At 36.4% G+C, this 23,043-nt stretch overlaps 1 protein-coding gene across 1 annotated transcript; it reads left to right on the top strand.

The window, feature by feature from the left end:
* The first annotated feature begins 546 nt into the window (after window positions 1-546).
* Window positions 547-1,479, top strand: LOC101446229 (olfactory receptor 8B8-like). Its single transcript, XM_004475952.2, has one exon. The coding sequence runs from the start codon at window positions 547-549 to the stop codon at window positions 1,477-1,479; it is 933 nt and encodes a 310-aa protein (XP_004476009.2).
* Window positions 1,480-23,043: the final 21,564 nt, after the last annotated feature.

Here is a 23,043-nt window from a genome sequence, read left to right as displayed (position 1 = left end):
TTTAGTATTTAAGTTCCCTCTCCATGGATGCCACTCTCAATTCTCTACATATTGCTTTTTCTCTATAACATGGGGCAGCTACTGGACATCCCTTAGGTTCAGGTCTCTTAGTTTTGAACTAGAAACAATGTTCATAATAAATATACCAACAATGTCTAATCTGCATGAGAAGCCAGCTCCAGGATGTCAGGGCATCTGCAACCAGTTTTACTGCTGAAGGGAGGGCTCATGTGAATAAAGATATTATGAGATAAGAGAGGATTCTGTCTTGGTCTATCTTCCTTCTCTCTTTTCTCAGTTTTCCAACTGTCATGTTTTATCCTGGCAGGACTTGTCTTCACACTGTATGGTAAGTTGTAGTTTCTCTTTACTATTAATAGTTTTAAACACTCAAATAAGGGGAATTTGATATCAAATATAATGGCAAACACTGTTGAGCTAGTCTCAGACATTCCCTTTGCATAGCTTGCTCGTGTGGGAGGAGATATCATAGGAAGAATTGAGTCATAAGCCTTTTCTCTTGTCCCCACAGGTCCCCATAGCAGAATGGATCCTGGAAATGGCTCTCTTGTGACTGAATTCATACTAGTAGGATTAACAGACTACCCAGATCTTCAATTCCCTCTGTTCGTCCTTTTCCTGGCAATGTATATTATCACCATGCTTGGAAACTTGGGCTTGGTAACTCTAATTGCACTGAATTCTCACCTTCACACCCCCATGTACTTTTTCCTCTTTAACTTGTCTTTCATTGACCTCTGTTATTCTTCTAATGTTACACCCAAAATGCTGATGAACTTCTTATCAAAGAAGAATATTATCTCCTACCAGGGTTGCATGACCCAGCTCTACTTCTTCTGCTTTTTTTCCATCTCTGAGTGCTACATGCTGACATCGATGGCCTATGATCGCTATGTGGCCATCTGTAATCCACTCTTGTATAACGTTGTCATGTCCCCTAAGGTATGTTTAAATCTTATTTTGGGTCCATATTTGATGGCATTTTTTGGTGCTATGGCCTATTCCATATGCATGCTGAGATTGATCTTCTGCGATGCCAACATCATCAACCATTATTTCTGTGACATCATCCCTGTCCTCGAGCTCTCCTGCACAAGCACCTATGTCAATGAGCTGGTATTGTTCACTGTAGCAAGCATCAATATCTGTGTGCCCAGTCTCACTATCTTTATCTCTTATGGTTTCATTCTCTGCAGCATTCTCCACATGAATTCCATGGAGGGCAGGTCCAAAGCCTTCCGCACTTGCAGTTCCCACATAGCTGCTGTTTCACTGTTCTTTGGGTCATGTTCATTTATGTATCTCCAGCCATCTTCTGCCAGGTCTATGAATAAGGGAAAAATCTCATCTATCTTTTACACTATTGTGGTTCCCATGATGAATCCTTTAGTCTACAGTTTCAGAAATAAAGATGTCAAACTTGCTATAAGCAAAACCCTGATTATGAGAAAGTTTTGATCATAAATAGCATCTCTTGTACAGGTAGTTTCAGGAAAAGTAGGTTTGCTGTGTTAGTTAGAATATATTTGATTACAGTTTTCTTATCCTATTCTTAATATCATGCTAAAGGAAATTTAAGGTGTCTCTCACTAATTTTTTCCACTTTCTTTAGAGTAAATCTACTTTTCTTCACCATTCGCATGCTTTTTTCTCTTTCTTCCCTCTTTCCTATTTGAGAATAAAATTAATGAAGGAATTTATTATATCTTTTTCATTATCAGTTTCAATTATTTTTTTTCTCCTGGAATATTATGAATCATTCTTCAGTGATTGATTAATGTAACACTAATGCAGCATTTTGTCGAGGGGGGGTCTATTCTTGTACACCTGTTGTAATGTACAATTTAAAGCATCAATCAAATAATATTACTCCATTCCTGTGTTTCCATCCTCCACTAAGCAGGAGTATATCTCCATCTAATGCCAGTGATTCAGATAGAAATTTCCATAAGTACTGTCAAGAATCATTCACTAGTTAATTCTATGCACTTGCTTCATTACCAAGGTGTTTTTTTTTCTTTTTCTTTATACCTAAACAAATATGTAATATGATTAATACATATTTATTGCTGGGATCATAAAATGAAACCCAGAGGGGTCAATCCTAAGTTACACAGCTTTCAATGAAAAAGCCTATTCAAACCTATTTCTCTTTATGGTATAATTTGCTTTTATTTTATTATTGCCATTCCAGTAGTCATGACATAGGATATGCCATGAGTTTGACTATGCTTTTTCCAGGAGAATACTTGAATTCTCACAAATTTGCTTTTTTTGATTATAAAAACAGGCTGATGGTTCCTCTTGTGGGAAAGAAGAGTTTTGTAGGGTTAGTTTAGTATAGAATTGATACCGTGAAGTATAAAACTGAGTTATTCTGCAAAATAAAATACAATGAATTTGAAGTGCTTGCTGGCACTTGTACTTTAGAGAATATGAGGATGAATGATGTGATGGTTAGGCTCATATGCTGACATACCTGCATGATAGTACCCATTTATATGGTTGGGCAAGAACTTGCCTGATTGTTGCTGTGAAGACATATCATGGACTTAAATTATCAGTAAGATGATTGCATCTATGGCTGATTTCATCTACAGTCAACTGAACCAGCAATCAGTTTAAGGCTTTAAAGTGAGAGGTGATGATTTCAGCAGTCATAAGAGAGAATTATCTTCTCTACTTCAGCTAGCCAGCTTCTTTTGCGGAATTCATCAGAAGACTTCATTAGCATTCCCAGCTTGCATCCTGTCCTATGGAATTTGGATGCATGCACCTCATAGTCACATTAGACTCTTTTTATAAAATCTTGTAGTATTTACAGGTATCTCTTGTTGCTTCTGTTTCCCTAGAGAACCCTAAATAATACAGGTGATAAGAGAGAACAGCAATTAGTCATTAGTCCAGTACCCAAAATGACATGGTCAATAATAAGAGGCCCCTGAATTCAAATGGTCAAGGAGGGTGGAGAAACTGCATTTCACCCTGAATTCGTGTCTGGTGTAGTAACACACTGTCATTATCCTCCAGTGTCCAGAAAGCTGTGGGAAAGTTATAGTTCACAATGACTCCATAGATAGTAGTGTTTTGGAGATTGAAGGAGGGAGCTCTGATAATGCTTTTGGGTAATCAGGTAGAAGGAGGACTGCAACTTCAGGAGATAAAATCATGAGTAGGAAAAAATACTAAAATTATAATTTAGAACATAAAGTGATGGGAAAATGAAACTTCCTGTCTACTCATGCCCTCTCCCTCATGGGAGATTCTAGAAATATCATGGAGATCATAGGATATCTCTGGGTAGGATGATGATTTCGGTTTTTTGATGTTATATAAAGGTTGAACCAAAAGGGTGGGTGGTCCCAGAACAACTGAATCATGCCTATTTTTTGTTGGCTTACATGTGTTTTCCTCAGGACCTTTGTGTTAGGCCATGGTGTCTTAGGTTTTATACTAAAAGCACAAGCAAACAAATGAAAAAAAAGGATAAATGGTAACTCATCAAAATTAAAACTTGTATGCTTCAAATAACTATCATGAAAGTAAAATGAAAACTTATACATTGGAAAATATTTGGTATAGGTGCTGCTAAAGTGAGCATGACATTGGAAAATATTTGGAAACTGCATATCTGATAAAGTTTAATATCAGGAATATATAAAGAAATCCTTCAACTAATAGACATTTAAATGAAGAAGATATACAAATGGCACAAATCATTATCAATATCATTATCCATAAGGGAAATGCAAATCAAAACCACAATGAGATACAACTTCACACCCACCAAAATGGCTTCTATTAAAAAATAGAAAATTAGAGGAGTTGAAAAGGATGTAGAGAAATAGGAACACTCATTAACTGCTGCTGTGATTGTAAATTTATGCAGCCACTGTAGAAGATAGTTTGGTAATTATTAGAAAGTTAAGTATAGAATTACTATATGACCTGGCAATCCCAACTAGGTATTTATTCAAAATGATTGAGAGCCTAGATGCAAAGAGATATTTGCATACCAAGTTCTCTAGTGACATTATTCAAAATTTCCAAAGATAGAAGCAACCCAAGTGTTCATCAACTAATGAATGCATAAACAAGATGTTGTATATATACACAATGGAATATTTTTTAATCCTAAAAAGGAATGATGCCCTCATCCATGCAATGGCATGGATGGATTTTGAAGACATTATATTGAGTGAAATAAGCCAAATACCAAAGGAGAAATATTATTGGTCTTACTAACATGAAATAATTGGAATATTGCAAACTCATAAAGTCAGAATTTAGACCATAGGTTATAAAGGGAAAGGATGTGGTAAGAAATAGAGAATTATGGCTTAAAATGAACAGAATTCTATTTGGGATGGTGGAAAAGTTTTGGTAATAGATGATAGTGATGGTAGTACAACATTGTGAACATAATTAACAGCATTGAATTTTATATTTGAATGTGGTTCAAGGGGCATATTTTAAGATATACCATAGTATTAGTATAAATTTAGTATAATTTTTAAAAAATCCATGGAACTGCTAACACCAATGTAAACCCTAAATTAAACCATGATCTATTGTTAAAAGTACAATTATAAAAATGTGCTTTATCATCAGTTTTAACAAATATATCCACCAATGCAATGTATTCATAATAAGGGTATTATATGGTAATCCTATATTTTGTGCATAATTATTCTGTAAACCCACAACTTCTCTGATAGGAAAGAATATATATTCCTTAATGTTAATATTATTTTTCACTTAAATGTTTCCTGTGGACTGGGGAATCTTAGAAGATCCAGTCCAAATTAAAAAAAACATATTACTCTTTGTTGTATCCTTTATCAGAAAGAGGGTGGCAGTACCTGACAGACCTCTAGGATTATGGAGGAAACCAATTCCATTCTCAGGAACACTGCTCTCAGCCATACCCTGGGTGACATAGAAATCTATGAGTGAAGCTCCAAAAGGGAAAGGGCTCTACAGCAGTTAGCTCTACAGCCTTGTACATGGGCCATATAATCCAGCAGACTTTATGCTGTTGTAATGGTCAATGATGGGAAAAATTGCCATGTGGAGTTTATAAAAAATAAACAAGAATCTCCCCATACATCCTCCATTTTCTAAAACAAGGCTGTGTCAGGCATAGTGAAATATTATATGCCTTTTAAGAAAGAGTTTCCTCAGTGTTTTCAGGACTTGAGAGCATGTTTGACCAAGAGATACCATGTGGATTCAGTCAGACCTCCAGTTCTTAGGTCAGATGGAAATAGTACCTTCAGGTTCAATCCAAATGGCACAAGAGGCCATTAGTATGACACATGAATGGGTGGTGAGACTTCCATGCAATATAACATTGTTGCATAAATATGGCTTCCCAGACTTGTGACTATGGCCCTATCTTTATTTCAGCATGACCATTTGAAGGAGAAGTAGATATCCTAATCGAAGTTTATGGATTTGTATACTGGATTTGTGTAAAAGGGGAAAAATTACTCAAGGATGTCCTTGAAATGCAAAAGAGAGGATAAAATCTTCCTAATAGATGATACTATGAGTATGATACCTGGTTATTCACTTTTAGTTGTAGAAGGTGGGACCTGCTATGCTACTCTACAAATTCCAGGTATTGGCTGATATATTGGCAGGCTAGTCAGGGGTATGGAAGGAAAAAGAGCAAAATATCAAAGGGAAGATGTATTAAATAGAAACATGTGTTTCGGCTTTTTATAGTGTGTATACAGTCTAAATATTTTTCTATCATAGGATAATGCCCTTCAGAAAGTAATCATCATAGAAAAGACACTTAAAACCAACTTGATAAAATGGATTAGCCACTTGTTAATAGCCAGTCCTCTTCACCAGTCAAGAAGAATTGATACAATGGGTGCATGAATAACATTTTCACGGTGGCAGAGGTGGAATTTACCCATCCATCCAGAAGCATGGAATGTCATTTTCCTAGGCTGATTTAGCTCCTGCTGCTTTTGAATTTCCAAAATGCCAGGAACCAAAACCAAATCTAAAGACGTGATGTAGCATTATTCCTCATGGACCCCATCCATCTATTAGGTTTCAAATTGCTGTATTGCAATTTTACATCTTTGAAGGACCAGTAGGTCTCCCCAGTAATGATTTCAGGTATGCATTTATCTTTCTCTCCTGCAGAGTTTCATTCAAATCATTGTCTGGATGTTTATGGAAAACTTGATCTAATAGGCATGAATTTTCCTACAACTTAAGCCTGTGGCTTGGTCACTGCTTCAGAAAGCTGGATATATAAGAAAGTACCTGGGATGTTGAATCAACTGGTATTAAATATATCATCATCAAAAACTATCTTAGGCCAGCCCTGAGGCTCCATTCACCCATGCTCATATTACAATCCTATAGAGTTCTGTTCTGGGATTCAAGATATGCTTAAGCTACCTCTTTCATCAGTCCTAAGGGTGGTAGCTATTTTCTGCAGTGATTAGTCTTTATGTTCTCACCACCAAGTGGTATTCATCAATCGTAACAAATGTACCACATTAATGAAAGATGTTAATAGGGGAAAATGTGAGAGGGGAAGAGGTAGTGTATATGGGAATGCCCTATATTTTCAATGTAACTTTTCTGTAATCTAAAGTTTCTTTTAAAATTAAGTTAATAAAAGAAGTAGTTAGCTGATCAGACCTCCTTTACCACTCCATGGAGTCAACCACTGCTTCTATTTTAATTCCAGAAAAAGAATAGAGGTTTATTTTTTTAAAGAAAGTAAGACCCAGATTTACATCATCAACTTGACAATATATGACATACCCTAGGGTAGTCTCACCTCAGAATCAAAACAAAAGAACAAATCCCATTTGTCCAGAACTCTGGAGTATGACAGAGACTGGTTAAGGACTCCCCAAATGAATGTCAGTAAGAGAAAACAGACATCAAAATAAGATAGGAGGTTTATGTTCCAGAAACACCACTCTGGAGCTACCCCACTAATTCATCATGTGTACCTTAAGAGTCACAAAAAGGCTGCATGGCCCTGGTCCCTCTTGATGCAGTGGTAGACCACAGAGACATTGACAGCAGTGAACTGGAACCCCATGCATATCCCATGCACAGGGACCCAAGTCTGCAGAGACCCAGGACTGAACACATTTTGCTGCATTGTGCTACATACTAAACTGACCTCAGGGTAGGATGAGAGGATGGTAGAACTGTTAGTAAGAGGTATACAAAAAATCCAGTCTTGGTGACTAGATCACCTAAATGCAAATAGACATTTCTGAAATGATAAAATCTGGCTCCACAGGACTGGTTACCCTAAGAGGGAAGAAACCAGATGCATAAAAGACTCACCAAAAAAGGCAGGGGCAGGGTGTTTCAGGTCCCTGAACTGAAAATTATAATGAAGAAAGAATAATGAGGGAGGGAGGGAAATGTGTGTGTGTGAGAAAGAGAGAGAGTTGGGGAGAAAATTCTTCACAGAAACAAAACAGATCAAGATTCTCAGAAGGAACAGAAGAAGGAAGTGTTCTCCTGAAAATGAAACAATTACAAACACAAAGTCAGTCTTTAAAATTTTACCACATATCCAGGGCAAGAACTGAGTGCAGAAGTCTTGAGAATATTGGAACAATTAAATTCAGGGTACTCCGAAGGTCCAGAATAAGTTGAAGCAACTGTCAAAGAAGAACCTTCAATTAATGCCAATCAACAATAAAACCATAGGAAAGAGGGAGTAACTGAACTTCAAAATTAATACATCAAAATAATCAGATGCCCAGATATCAGCAATAAAACACACAAGCCGTAATAAGTGTGGTGCTTAGCCTCATGTGTCAACTTGACCACGTAATGCTACCCAGTTGTTTGGTCAAGAAAGCACTGGCCAACTGATTGTGAGGACATTCCGTGGTCTTAAATCATTAGGGAATTGTTTGCATCCATGGCTGATTACATATTCAACCAACTGAGGAGATTGCCTTCAGCAAAGCGAGAGTCTCATCCAATCATTTGAAGGTCATAAAAGGAGAAGTGATTTCAAGAGTCAGAACAGAGAATTCCCATCCTACCTCAGACAACCATGTTCTCCTGGAGACCTCATTGAGGACCTACATCGGAGTTCCTATCCTGTAGCTGCCTGATGGAATTTGGACTTGTGCATCCCCACATTGCATGAGACAATTTTATAAAATCTCATAATATTTACAGTATCCAAAGTCTTTTCTAGTTCCCTAGAAATCCCTGTCTAATACAGTCTGGAACCTGCTAAACACACTAAATTAGATAGGAAAAAAGGAAATTCAGGGCACAGGATAAGGATTTTTGAGTCAAGATAAATCAGTGATATGGATTGAAGTTATATTCCACTGGTAACTGCACAACTGCTTGTGATGTTAAAAAGGGACAGTATCTTCCCTTTAGCAGCTTTCTTGTGCCAAAGTTAGTGTTCCATCTTAATGAGATTCTAACTGTAGAAAATAAATCTTCAAATAAGAGTTACGATGAATTAAGAGCTGGAGAACCTGATGGAGTTTCTCCCTTAGAACTAGAATAAAAATGGAAAAAATAAAAGGGAGGGGGGATCTATCAATGCATGATTTATGTGACCAGTACATTTAATTTTGATCCCCTGTCCAAACCAAGATAGCCTTAATTGAATGAATATTTTAACTCCACAAAACTGGCTAGTGTTTGAAATTTTTTAGTATATTGAAAACCTGGAAATGCTGGGTCTAAAGGTAAAGGTCAATGACATTTACGGAGAGTAGGACTCATAAATATTCCCTAGCAAATCCAGAATCTGACTGCACATGCATTATTTCAAGAGAGGTATACAAAGCTGCAGTGTACAACTATTGTCGATATTAATAATTCTATTAAAAATGAACCTATTGGAAACATTTTTTATGTCTGAGAGTTTGCTAGAAAATAAGTTTTCTACATGGTTTACAGCATAAATCATGGCATGGCAGATTGGATCTCTTGATCCACATGGAAACACGTTCTTAAACATTGTAATTGCACTATAATAAGAATTTCCTTCACCATCAAAACACAGACCAACCAATTTGCCAACCCCTTGATATCCTTTCATGTAAGTATGAATATTATTCTTCAAAAAAAATGAAAATCAGTGGCTATAATAGATTTAGAGGGGAAGGGTAGGGAAGAATAGAATAGGTGGACAATAGGGCATTAGAATTAGAATTGTTCTGCATGATCTTGAAATAATGGAAAAAAGTCCACTTTATATTTCCTCAAAACCTATAAAAGTGCATGGTGCAAAATGCAAACCATAAAGTGAAGCATTTACCATGGTTAGTAGCGATGCTTCAATATTTGTACATCAATTTTAATAAATGTACCAACCACATGAAATTGTTACTAATATGGGAGAGTGGAATAGGGTGAGGGCATTGGGTATATGGGAATCCCCTATATTTTCTATGTGACTTTTCTGCAACCTAAGGTATCTTTGAAAATACAATAAAAAATAAGACACTGGGGAAACATATGGAAGAAATCATCACTCTACATATAAGACAGATCCCATGGTGATGAAAGACACAACATTGAAAATTTTTATTATATTTCATTTTTTTATTTTTGTATTTTATTTGTTATTTTTATATTATTATTTTACTTACAAATTTTTTTTGCTTATTTTTGTGAGTTTCTTGAATTACAGAAGGGTCAGAACTGTGGCAGGTAAGTGCAGGGTGTCTAGTGATGGGGTGATGTGTGGGAAGGGGTGCATTTGAGGCATCTCTAAGGCATATGAATTTGTTCTAGTGTTCATGGGGCATTGTGTCAGTGAGTGGAGACCAATACAACAACCAAAAGAATATTGAATTTGCATCTAATAGAATGGCAAGAATCCCCTGAGTACATGGACATTGTCTAGTAAAGGAAAACTGATCATTATGCCAGACATTTTTTACTGATGATTGTGATTATGAACCTTATTCTTGTGAAATTGAAACTTAGCCTAGTATTATATATTGCCTAAGAGTTATCCCATAAAATTCTCACTGTTGATCAAATGCGGCCTCTCTCTAAGCCAAGCAGCATATAAAGGCAATACCTTCCCCCTGACATGGGACATTACTCCCAGGGTTGAGCCTCCCTGGCACTAAGTGACTATTACCAAGTGCCAACCAGAATGCATGTGGAAAAAGACCTTGACAGGGAAGTGGACTTGGCCCAGTGGTTAGGGCATCTGCCTACCACATGGGAGGTCTGTGATTCAAACCCCAGGCCTCCTTGACACATTTGGAGCTGGCCCACGTGCAGTGCTGAGGCACACAAGGAGTGCTGTGCCACGCAGGGGTGTCCCCGCATAGGGGAGCCCCACATACAAGGAGTGTGCCCCATAAGGAGAGCTGCCCAGTGTGAAAGAAAGTGCAGCCTGTCCAGGAATGGTGCCACACACACGGAGAGCAGACACAGCAAGATGACACAACAAAAAGAAACACAGAGACCCATGTTGCTGACAACAACAGAAGCGGACATAGAAGAACATGCAGCAAATAGACAGAGAACAGACAACTGGGGTGGGGGGAAGGGGAGAGAAATAAATAAAATAAATAAATCTTAAAAAAAAAAAAGACCTTGACAAAAAGGGTAAATATTAAATACAAATGAGTTTTTATGGCTAAGAAATTTCAAAGCGAGTCAGGAGGTCATTGCAAAGGTTATGCATATGGACATCACCCCAGGATCTCATTAACTGCCACAGTAAACAGTGCCTCAAACAGTAGGACTCCTGAGGACTCTAGAAACATCTAGACATGTTAGCAGGGCAGACACACTCAGGAATTCAGCACCCTGTTGGTGGGCCTTACTTTGGAATTTATGCTCCACAGTGTAACTAAGTTAGACTCATTTATAGTTTCCCTATACATGGCTCCTCTGCTTCTTTTTGAACCTATAATTAGCACTATACTTGATAAATATAGGTCCCAGAAACATAAATCTTTGGTCTGTTCATGGGCCAGTTGAGCCATGAATCTCAATAGAGTTGCAACACCTGCTTTCTAGTATATGGGACTCATCCAGGACAACCAACAGGAGATAATGATGGACAATGCCCATCACAAGGAACAGAGTGTCCACAACTGCAGTTGCCCCAGGGGATCTAAGCTCCTCTCAGCTAGAAACAGAATGGGCATCACTATACTTAAATCCTTGAGATTGGGGATGAACAATGGACTAAAGTAGACTTACTATTCTATGATAGAATTGCTTCTCTAACAATGGAGGGAATTTTATCAGTGGCCACCAGAGGTTCTGAGAGATGTGAGAGGAAAGAATAGGTATAAAATGGGGGCATTTTTGTGATACTGGAATTGTCTTCTTTGATATTGCAAAGATGGTTACAGACCATTATACATTTTGTTATAACCTATATAATTGGGAGAGAGTAGAAACTACAATGTAAACTATAATCTAACATTAGTAGCAATGCTTTCAAATAAGTTCATCAATTGTAACAAATGTACCACACTCATGAAACATACTGATCATGTGGAAAATGTGGGAGAGTAAGGAGTTGGTGCATATGAGAGTCCCCTATATATATGATCTAGCATGTATGCAATCCAAAGCCTCTTTAAAAATAAAAATAATATAGAATGAAACATGAACTTTACCCAAAAATAAAGGACTGTAGTTACATGGTCTAAGTAAGTCCTTATCACACCTAAATATATATCTTCTCAATTATAAAAAGTATATCAACCATTAAGTAGTAGCTCCATCTATTGAAGACTTTATTAAAGAAGATTAGAACTAATTAAAAGGAAAAAAATGCTCTGCAGAATATCATAAATACTCTCAATGGAAATATTTAAATATCATGTAAGATCCTCAATTACATATATGTAATATCACAATTGGGTCTAACTGAAAATAATAAAATAGTCTACTTTTTAAACTGCAGAAAATATTATAAATTATAATATTACAGGAGAAAAACTTGGTAATCCTTTTGTCCTCTCCTTTCACTTTCCTATTTTGCTCTCACATTTGAATTCTCTGGAGATTTTGTTGAAAATTGGTGAAGGTTCAAAGAGAGAACATGCATAAAAGTTATTTCTCTTTTCACCCCACTCTTTTTGCTCTAGATGGTTGCAGTGATGAAAATAATAGCTTGAAAGCATTCCATAATCTTCCATTTCCACTTTTTAACAAATCAGTTTTATTGATACATAATAATAAAGCATGAATCCATCCAAAGTGTACAATCAATGGCATTTGGTACAATTGCATGTTGTACATTCATCACTCCATTAATCCCTAAGGTAACTTCATTATTCCAGCAACAACAAAATACTAAAAACAAAAATCAAACAAAAAAAACTTATCACTTATCAATCTCTCTGTGCTTCCCCTGCCATATACAGCTGCTGTTGTGTTTCCTTCTCTCTAGTTAATTTGTATTTATATTTTGTAACAACTATCTTTTATATGCAATATCACCCATATTCATATTTTCCTTAAGGTTTCACTAGGTTATACAGTCTCAAGTTACATTTTTAAGGTTTCCTTCTATTATAATAGTAAGATAATTGTCTTTAGGCTTTCCCTTTCAACCTCTGTCATACCCATAGAATAGCTCTGCTACTCATAAATAGCATGAACTGCTCTCAGCAATTCCACTCATTTCTATCATTTGTAACTGTTAACAAGTGACAATTAAAACCCTTAAGAAATGAGGCAAAGGTAATTTACAACTCATGAAAATGATACGGGAAAGAAAACCATGTATGATAGACAAAATTCTCCTGCATTTCAATATATTAGATGTATCAGTATTTATATATAGATGATATTAAACAAATATATCAATGGACAACTGAGATTCCATGAGTAAATTCTCACATTTATGATTGATTTTTTTGTCAACAATTATGCTAGTTCGGTGGGGAAACAATAGTCATTTCAACAAGGATGTTGGGATAACTGGAGAAGATAATGGGATATCTATGTCACACGATAAAAATTAACTCAAAGAATCATACAATCAATCATGTAAGAGCAAACACTATAAAACCTATAGGAAAAAAACCCTTAGGAAAAAATACTGGAGACATTATTCATTACTTAGACTAGGCAATGCTTTTTAGATATGACACTGAAAACACAAGCAAAAACAGAAAAATTAGATAAATTTAGCTACATCCAATTTTAAAAAGATCTGCTTCAAAAATAGCAAAAAGAGAATGTAAAAGCAAAGCACAATTGGGAGAAAATATTGACAAATCACATATTTGATAATTTTCAAATATGAAAAAATAGAACTCTTTTATAGTAAAGAATACTATTAAAACAAACAGCTCAATTTAAAAATGGGCAAAGGATCTGAATTGATATGTCTACAGAGAACATATACAAATGATGAATAAGCATGACTGTGATTTAAATACCAGTACTAATCAAGGAAATGCAAATCAAAATTACAATTATATGTAATCTTAAACTCACTAGGATGGACAGAAAAGTAAAAACAATACAGATAATAAATGTTTACCAGGATGTGGAAATTTGGAGCCCTCATACCCTGCTGGAATATTAAATGGTAGAGTCTCTTTGGAAAACAATGTGGAAATTCCTTAAAGAGTTAAATGTGATATTTTCATTATGACCCAGCATTTCTACACCTAGCTATACAGAAGGAAAAGGAAAACATATACCCATCAAAACTGGCACAAGAATGTTCATAGCAACTTTATTCATAAAACCAAAAGTGGGATAAAATGCTATCAGACTAGGCAGACAGGGCTCTACTCTCTCACAAAAGCAACTGAAAAAGGGCCAAAAGCTTTCTGAGTCACCTCCTTTGGGGGTCAGCAGACAAGGGCCAGCCTACAAAACTCCCAGGAGGGTGAGATACAGAAAGACCAAGAACTTGAAACAACAACCATGAGTTACCAAACCTCTGTGGTGGATGGAAGGGGTCCCATCCCCCAGGCCCAAGATACTAGCCAGGGTTAAAGCCCTTGGCACACTGCAGCTGACAGAGAGTGGAACACACATTTTCCTCCCTGTCAGATACTACTAGGGAAAATGGAGGTGGGATCAATGGAGCTTTTTTTTTTCCAGTGAATTTGGCCAGCTGAGTCCTCTTTGAATCTTAGCTCTGGCCAGATCAAAACACAGGAAAGCCGAGACTTATACATATCCATGGAAAAGTGCAGACTAGCGCTATATGCTGGCTAGTCTGGAAATTACATGGATGAAAACTGCTATTGGGTAGAGATTGTCTCTGTACCCTAACTCTGGGAGAAAAATCTGTGCCCCATTAATGAGTCTCTTGTCCAATTCTGTTAACTTAAGCTGGGCAATTTAAAATACTTAGAATAAGTTGAAAAAAATAATAAAGAAAAGCTGTGAAAAATTCCAATAGGCAAGAGAGAGAAATTGGCCATCAGAGTAAATTCATTAACATATTCAGTTGCCCACATATCAGTAAAAATTTACAAGCTATACTAGGAAACAGGAAGAAATGGCCCACCCGTGGGGGAGGGGAACAAATATCTTGAAGAGATACAGGATTTAACACAACTAATCAGGGATAACCACACAACTCTCCTAAATCAACTGGAAGAATTGAAAGAAAATATGACTAAAGATGACTCTGGAGTTCAGTGTCATGTCAGTTTGCCCTACTTTGGAGTTTGTGTTCCTGAGTGTGATGGAGTTGGACTCAGATATGACCTTTCTACACATGCCTCATCTGTTGCTTTTACCAGACCTCTGGTTGGCTTTGAGGTTGGTGTATACTCAGGAGACCTGAATCTCTGGACTGTCCATGTGACAGCCCAGCCCTGAGCCTCAGCAGACTTGCAACTCCACCCTCTGGTTTATTGTTCTTACCCTGGCCATCTAACAGGGAGGTGAAGAAGGTCAACCACCACACCAGGGAGCCTAGAGTGCCTACAACTGCAAGTAGGAGAATTGTATCCATCATCCATGTGGAATCTAAGCCCCCTCTTGATGTAGAAGGGAACTGAACATAACCATCCCAGGGTCCACAGGATGGAGGAATAGAGTATGGATTAGAGTGGACTTACTGGTGTTCTGCTAGGGAACTACTGTGATTAATAATGGAAAAAATTGTAGTATTGATGTAAAGAAAGTGGCCACGGTTGCTGCTGATGGTAGGGACAGGGAAGAAGAGATATGATGTGGGGCATTTTCATGATTTGGAGTTGTCCTGGGTGGTGCTGCAGGGACAGATGCTGGACCACTCTCCATGTGGTGTAGCAGTGCTCCAAAATGTATTCTCCAGGTGCAGTGAATGTGCCACAATGACAGAAGAGGTTGTTGATGTGAGAGGAGTGGGGTGAGGGGGATGGGGGTTATATGGGGACCTCATATTTTTTGAATATAACATTTAAAAGAAAATAAGAAAAAAATAAAAAAATAAAATTGACTGAGGCAGTGATAGTATAACTCTCTGATGAAAAAAAAATGAAATGAAAGATATTAAGAAGATACTGGGTGAGCATAAATAACAATTTGAAAGCCTAATAAGAAAAGAAATAGACTGCATGGGAATAAAAGACAAAATGGATGAGATTAAAAATACATTAGAGACACAAAAGAGCAGATTTGAATTGCTCGAGAACAAAATTAGTGATTTTGAAGATAGAACATCTGAACTGGAAAAGACAGGAGAAAAGAAAGAGAAGAGAACAGAAAAAATGGAACAAGTCTTGAGGAACTGAACGTCAATGAGAAACACACAAACATGGAAAAAATCAGTGACCAAGAAGAAGAGAATGAAAAGGAGTCAGAAAGACTATTTAAGGAAATAAAAACTTCCCAATCCTTATGAAAGACATAAATATCACTATCTAAGAAGGACAATGCACCCCAAACAGAATAAATTTGAATAGACTTACCCAATACACCTACTACTCAGAATGACACATATCAGAGATAGAGAATGGATTCTGAAAACAGCAGGATAAAAACAAAGCATCACATACAAAGGAAACTTGATAAGATTAAGTACTGATCACACATCAAAAACCATGTAGGTGAGAAGAAAGTCGTATGATGCATTTAAGGCACTAAAAGAAGAAAACCTGCCAACCAAGAATTCTGTATCCAGCAAAACTGTCTTCCAAAAATGAGTGTGAGTTTAAAATCCTCACAGACTAAAAAAATCTGATAAAATATGTTACAAAAAGACTAGAATAACAAGATATACCAAAGGGAGTGCTGCAGTCTGAAAGGAAAAACCAAGGCAAGAGACTTGGAGAAGAACGTGTAAGTGTAGATTATTAGGAAGAGAAAAAGACAGACAGTAGTATGATATAATAACAGAAAGATGAATGGCAAAATGTATGAGTAAGTAATGTTTTACAATAATAACATTGAATGTTAATGGCTTGAACTGCCCAATCAAAAGACATAGACTCATAGAATGGATAAAAAAAAAGGAGCCATTTATATGTTGTCTGCAAGAAACTCACTTCAGACCTAAAGAAAGTTTGGAAAATGATATTCCATGTGAGTTGTAATAAAAAATGAGCTGGAGTAGCGATTCTAATATTGGACAAAATAAATATTCCCTGAAAAACTGTCATAAGGGATAAAGGAGGCCATTATATAGTAATAAAAAGAGCAATTCACCAAGAAGAAATAACTATACTAAATATTTATGCATCTAACCTGAGTGCCCCAAGATACATGAGGCACACACATGAAAATTTGAAATGTGAAATAGATGTCTCTACAATATTAGTTGGAGACTACAATACACCATTTTCAGCATTGGAATGAATATCTGGACAGAGGATAAATAAATGAACACAGAGCATGAATAATATGGTAAATGAACTAGAATTTAACAGATTTCTATAATACATTGCACCTAAAAGATATACATTCTTTCCAAGTGCTCATGGACCCTTTGCCAAGATAGACCATATATTTTATTACAAGACAAATCTTAATAAAGTTAAAAATATTGAAATTATACAAAACATTTTCCCTGGTCACAGCCAAAGGAAGCTTTAACCAAAGGAAAATAAATAACAGATGGAAAAAGGGGAAAATCATGAGCAAATGGAGATTAAACAATGCACTCTTAAATAATCAGTTGATCAAAGAAGAAACTACAAAACATATAAGCAAGTATCTCTAAATGAATGAAAAGGGAGAACATACCAGAACAAAATCATGGGGCACTGCAAAGGCAGTGCTGAGAGGGAACTTTATGCTTTAAATGCTTATATAAAAAAGAGAAGAAAGAGATAAAATTGAAAATCTAAATGTACACCTGGAGGAACTAAAAAAAAACAAAACTAAACTAACCAACCCCAAAACAGTCCATAGGAGAGAAATAGTAAAGATCAGAGCAGAAATAAATGAAAACAAGAACAAAAAAATAATAGAATCAACAAAACCAAAAGGTGATTCTTTGAGAATATCAACAAAATTGAAAAACCTTTAACTAGACTGACAAAAAAAAAAAAGAGAGAGTAGACACCAATAAATAAAATCAGAAATGTGTAGGGGGAACATTACTACTGATGGCACTGAAATAAAAATAAAGAGGATACTATAAACAACTTTATGCCGAAAAACTAGAAAATATAGATGAGATGGACAAATTCATGGAAACACATGAACCACCTACACTGACTTTATAAGAAACACATGAACCACCTACACTGACTTTATAAGAAATAGATGACCTCAACCAACCAATCTCAAGTGAAATTTGGAACAGTCCTCACAACCCTCCCAAAGATGAAAAGCCCAGGATCAGATGGCTTCCCAGATGAACTCTATCAACCATTCAAAGACAATCTGAAACCAATCTTACTCAAGCTCTTTAAAAAAAAATTGAACATGAAAAAAATGCTACCAAGTTTCATTCTAATAAGCCACTATCACCCTAGTACCAAAACCAGATAAAGATAGGGGAAGGGGAAGGGGAAGGGGAAGGGGAAGGGGAAGGGGAAGGGGAAGGGGAAGGGGGAAGGGGGAAGGGGAAGGGGGAAGGGGGAAGGGGGAAGGGGAAGGGGAAGGGGAAGGGGAAGGGGGAAGGGGGAAGGGGGAAGGGGGAAGGGGGAAGGGGGAAGGGGGAAGGGGAAGGGGAAGGGGAAGGGAATTTCAGACCAATATCTCTAATGACTATAGATGCAAAAATCCTCAACAAAATACTTGGAAACTGAATCCAAAAGCACATTGAAATAATTATACACCATGATCAAGTGGGCTTTATCCCAGGTATGCAAGGGTGTTTCAACACAAGAAAATCAATCAGTGTAATAAACCACACTGACAAATTGAAGAAGAAAAAATCACATGATCCTCTTGATTGAGGAAGAAAAGTTATTTGACAAAATGCAGTACCCTTTCTTGATTAAAAAAAATCAAAACAAACAAACTTCCAAAAGGTAGGAATTAAAGGAAGCATTCTCAATATGGTAAAGTGCATTTGAAAAATCTACAGCTAGCATTGTACTCAATGATGGAATACGGAACGCTTTCCCTCTAAGATCAGAAATAAGACAAGTATGCCACTGTCACTATTGTTATTCATTATTGTGCCAGACATTCTATATAGAACTGGATGTTCTATTATTTAGACTAGATAAAGAAATAGAATGCACCCAAATAGGAAAGAAAGAAGTAAAACTTTCACTTGATTTGATCTTATATCTAGAAAATCCTGAAAAACACACAACTAGCTACTAACTAGAACTCATAGACAAGTTCAGCAAAGTGGTGGGACAGAAGATTCATACATAAAAATCAATAGTGCTTCTATATACTATTGATGTGCAATCTGAGGAGGAAGTCAGAAAAAATTCCATTAGCAATAGCAACTAAGACAATCAACTATTTAGGAATAAACTTTACCAAGGACATAAAGGACCTGTATTCAGAAAACTAGAAAACATTGCTGAAAGAAACAAAAGATGGGAGAACATTCTCTGTTCACAGATTGGAAGACTAAATATCTTTAAGATTTCAATTCTACCCAAATTAATTTACAGATTCAATGCAATTACAATAACAATCCAAACACCCTTTTTTTGCAAAAAAGGAAAAGCCAGTTATCACATTTATTTGGGAGGACAAGGGGCCTTGAAGAGCCAAAAATATCTTAAAAAACAAGAAGGAAGTTAGAGAATCTTCACTTCCAGACTTTCTTTAGAGCATATTACCTAGCTACAGTGGTAAAAACAGCATGGTACTGACCTAAAGGTGGACATATTGAAGAATGGAACCAAATTGAAAACTCAGAAATGGACCCTCCCATCTACAGTCAAGTGATTTTTTTTAAGATTTATTTTTATTTATTGCTCTCCCCTTCCCTACCCCGCCCCCAATTGTCTGCTCTGTGTCCATTTGCTGTGTGTTCTTCTGTGTCCTCTTGCATTCTTAGCAGCACCGGGAAGCTGTGTCTCTTTTTGTTGTCTCATCTTGCTGTGTCAGCTCTCCGTGTGTGTGGCACCACTCCTAGGCAGGATGCAGTTTCTTGTGCACAGTGGCTCTCCTTGTGGGGCACACTCCTTGAGAGTGGGGCTCCCCTATGCAGGGGACACCCCTGTGTGGCATGGCACTCCTTGCATGTGGCAGCACTGCACATGGGCCAGCTCACCAATTGGGCCAGGAGGCTCTGGTTTCGACCCTCGACCTCCTATATGGTAGATGGATACTCTTATCAGTTGGGCCACATCCACTTCCCTCAAGTGATTTTTGACAAGGCTGCCAAGCCCTCCCAGCTGGGCCAGTATAGTCTATTCAATAAATGGTGCTGGTAGAACTGGATATCCATATCCAAAAGAAAGAAAGAGGACATCTATCTCAAACCTCATGCAAAAATGAACTCAAAATGGATCAAGGACCTAAATATAAATGTGACAACCATAAAAGTCCTAGATGAAAATTTAGGAAAATATCTTCAAGATTTTGTGGTTGGTGATAGATTCTTAAACCTTACATCCAAAGCACAAGCAACAAAAGAGAAAATAGATAAATGGGACCTCTTCAAAATTAAACACTTTTGTACCTCAAAGGACTTTGTCAAAAGGGTGAAAAGCAGCCAATTAAATGGGAGGAAATATTTGGCAATCACATATCCAATAAGGGTTTAATATCAATGATATATAAGAGATCATATAATTCAACAACAAAAAGACAAACTACCCAATTTAAAAATAGGCAAAAGACTTGAAAAGATAGTTGCCCAAAGAAGAAATACAAATGGTGACGAAACACATGAAAAAATATTCAGCATTGCTTGTAATTAGCGAAATGCAAATCAAAATTACAATGAGATATCATTTCACACCTATTAGACTGGGCACTAGTAAAAAGTAGGAAAACTAGATGTTGGAGAGGATGAGAGGATGTGAAGAGATAGGAACGCTTATTCACTGTTGGTTGAATGTAGAATCATGCAGTCACTGTGGAGGACGGTTTGACAATTCCTAAGGAAGTTGATTATAGACTTGCCTTGTGACCCGGCAATACCATTTCTAGGTATATACCCAGAAGAACTGAGTGCAGAGACATGAATAGACATCTGCACAGCAATGTACATAGTAACATTATTCACATTTGCAAAAAAGTAGGAAACAACCCAGGTTTCCATCAACTGATGAATGGATAAATAAATTGTGATGTATACACATGATGGAATATTATTCAGTGGTAAGAATTGAAGTCGTGACGCATATGTCAACATGGATGAACCTGGAGGATATTATGTTGAGAGAAGCAAGCGAGACACAAAAAGGACAGATACTATATTGTTGTGTTATGAACTAAAAGTATTGTATTAACTCATGGAGTTAATAATTAGAATATAGTTTACCCGAAAATAGAATGAGGGTAAAGAATGGAAGGCTGATGTTTAAACTGTGCAGAATTAGTAAGCATGGTGTTTGTAAATCTTTGGAATTGAATAGAAATGGTAAAAGCACATTATAGTGACTGTGTTTGAGAGGGAAAGTCTATGGTCATGTATATTATTAGAAGGAAATCTAAAACTAACATGGGACTCTATAAGATAGTGAAAACTCATATAAAACATGAATATGCATGATATTTCATATATATGAGATTGTTTTTACAAAAATATAAACGCATGTATACTAGAGAGAAGGAAAAAGAATAGCAGCTATGTATGGCCAGAGAAGGCTAAAGAGAATGATAATTGATGACTTTTGTTGGTTTTTAATTATTATTGGAATCATGAAAGTGCTCTAAGAGTGATTAAAGTGATAAATGCACAACACTTCAGATGTATTTACTCTTTATTAATATGTATCTATAAAATTGATTTGTTAAAAAAAGATAAAAAGTAAAAACAAAGAAAAAAGTCACAGCCGAACAGGGTCCGCACAGTCCCAAGGAGGGGGAGGTGAGAAGGTGAAGAAATTAAAAACACAAAATAGTGGGGACCAGGTGGGCTATGAGGAGAATGCAGGAGTGCAGTAGCTGCCGCAGGCACCCAGTTTAATCAGGCACGTTATTTTATACCTTAAGGGACATCAGCACATTCAGCATTTCTCATGGGAAGCTCTTGTTTCTATGTCACTACAAATAAAACAGTTATTTTTCTTTTCAATATCCCTCTGGTAACAGTTCTCCTGGAATTCTTATCCACACTTAGCATATTCTGTTCATCACATAACCTTGCCCAGGGGTACCTCCTTCTTTACTACATTCTTCCTGTGAACTTTGGAGCCAGCTTTGCAGGTTTCTGGTGACACTGCTTTGCATGATTCCCCAGAGGAAAACCCAAAGTGGAAGAATGTAATAGTCCATCAGCTGATGGATAAGTAGAATGCAGTATATCTATACAATGGAATATCATTTGGTAATATGATATAGTGAACTACGGACATACACTATAACATGAGTGTACCATAAAACATTACTCCAACTGAAAGAAAATAGTTATAATATATCACATTGTATTATCTCACTTATAGAAATGTCCACAGTAGGAAAATATGTAGTTACTGAAAGCAGAATTGTGATTACCTAGGGCTGGGTGGATGGAGGAATTGCAGTGTGTTGACTAAAGGGGATAATTTCTGAAGCAACAAAAATATTCTAAAATTGTGGGAATGACTGCAAAATCTTGTGAATATACCAAAAACCCTATAATTGTACATATTATATGAGTGAATTTTAAAATGCAGAACCATTTTTAACAGCCCCAAAACATGAAATAGGTATATATCTAATGACATATGTGCATGATATATACATGGCACACTGTAAAAAATTAATGAAAGAACTCAAGACATATAGAAATGGAAAGATAAACCAGGTTTCCTGATTTCCTCCTCAAATTGTTCATTACTAGTGTTTAGAAACACTACTGATTTTTGCATGTTGATCTTTTACCCTGCCACTTTGCCTAATTTATTAGCTCTAGAAGCATCATTGTAGATTTTTCTGGACTTTCTCTATGTAGAATCATATCTTTAATTAATGAGAGTTTTATTTCTTTTGTTAAATATTAGTATAGGTACCCCACAACTTTTTTGGTTACTACTTCACTGGAATATATTTTCCATACTTTCAATTTCAACCTTTTTGTGTCTTTGTGTCTAAGGTGAGTCTTTTGTAAACATACAGTTGACGCATGCTTTTTTTAATCCATTATGCCAACATGTGTCTTTTGATAGTGGAATATCCATTGACATTCATTGTTATTACTGTAAAGGCAGTACTTACTTCAGCCATTTTGTTCTTTGGATTTTATATGTCATCTCTTCATTTTGTCTCTCTTCCTTTTCTGCAGTCTCCTTTTCTGCATAGTTTACTTTTTATGACATATCTGATCCTTTCCTTCTTTCTTTTTCTATATATTTTAAAAATTATTTATTTGTGGTTAAACTGGGGTTTTTATTACACACCCCACATCTCTAACCTACTAATATGAAGAGATATAAACTTACCTTCAATAGCATACATGTTTTCTGCTGCCATATTCCTGTTTCCCTTCTTCATGTTGTTTTTGTCCCACTTTACCACTTTATAGTTTAC

The sequence above is a fragment of the Dasypus novemcinctus genome, chromosome 27 (genome assembly GCF_030445035.2).
Source record: "Dasypus novemcinctus isolate mDasNov1 chromosome 27, mDasNov1.1.hap2, whole genome shotgun sequence".
NCBI lineage: Eukaryota > Metazoa > Chordata > Mammalia > Cingulata > Dasypodidae > Dasypus > Dasypus novemcinctus.
This window is presented reverse-complemented; position numbering and strand designations above follow the sequence as displayed.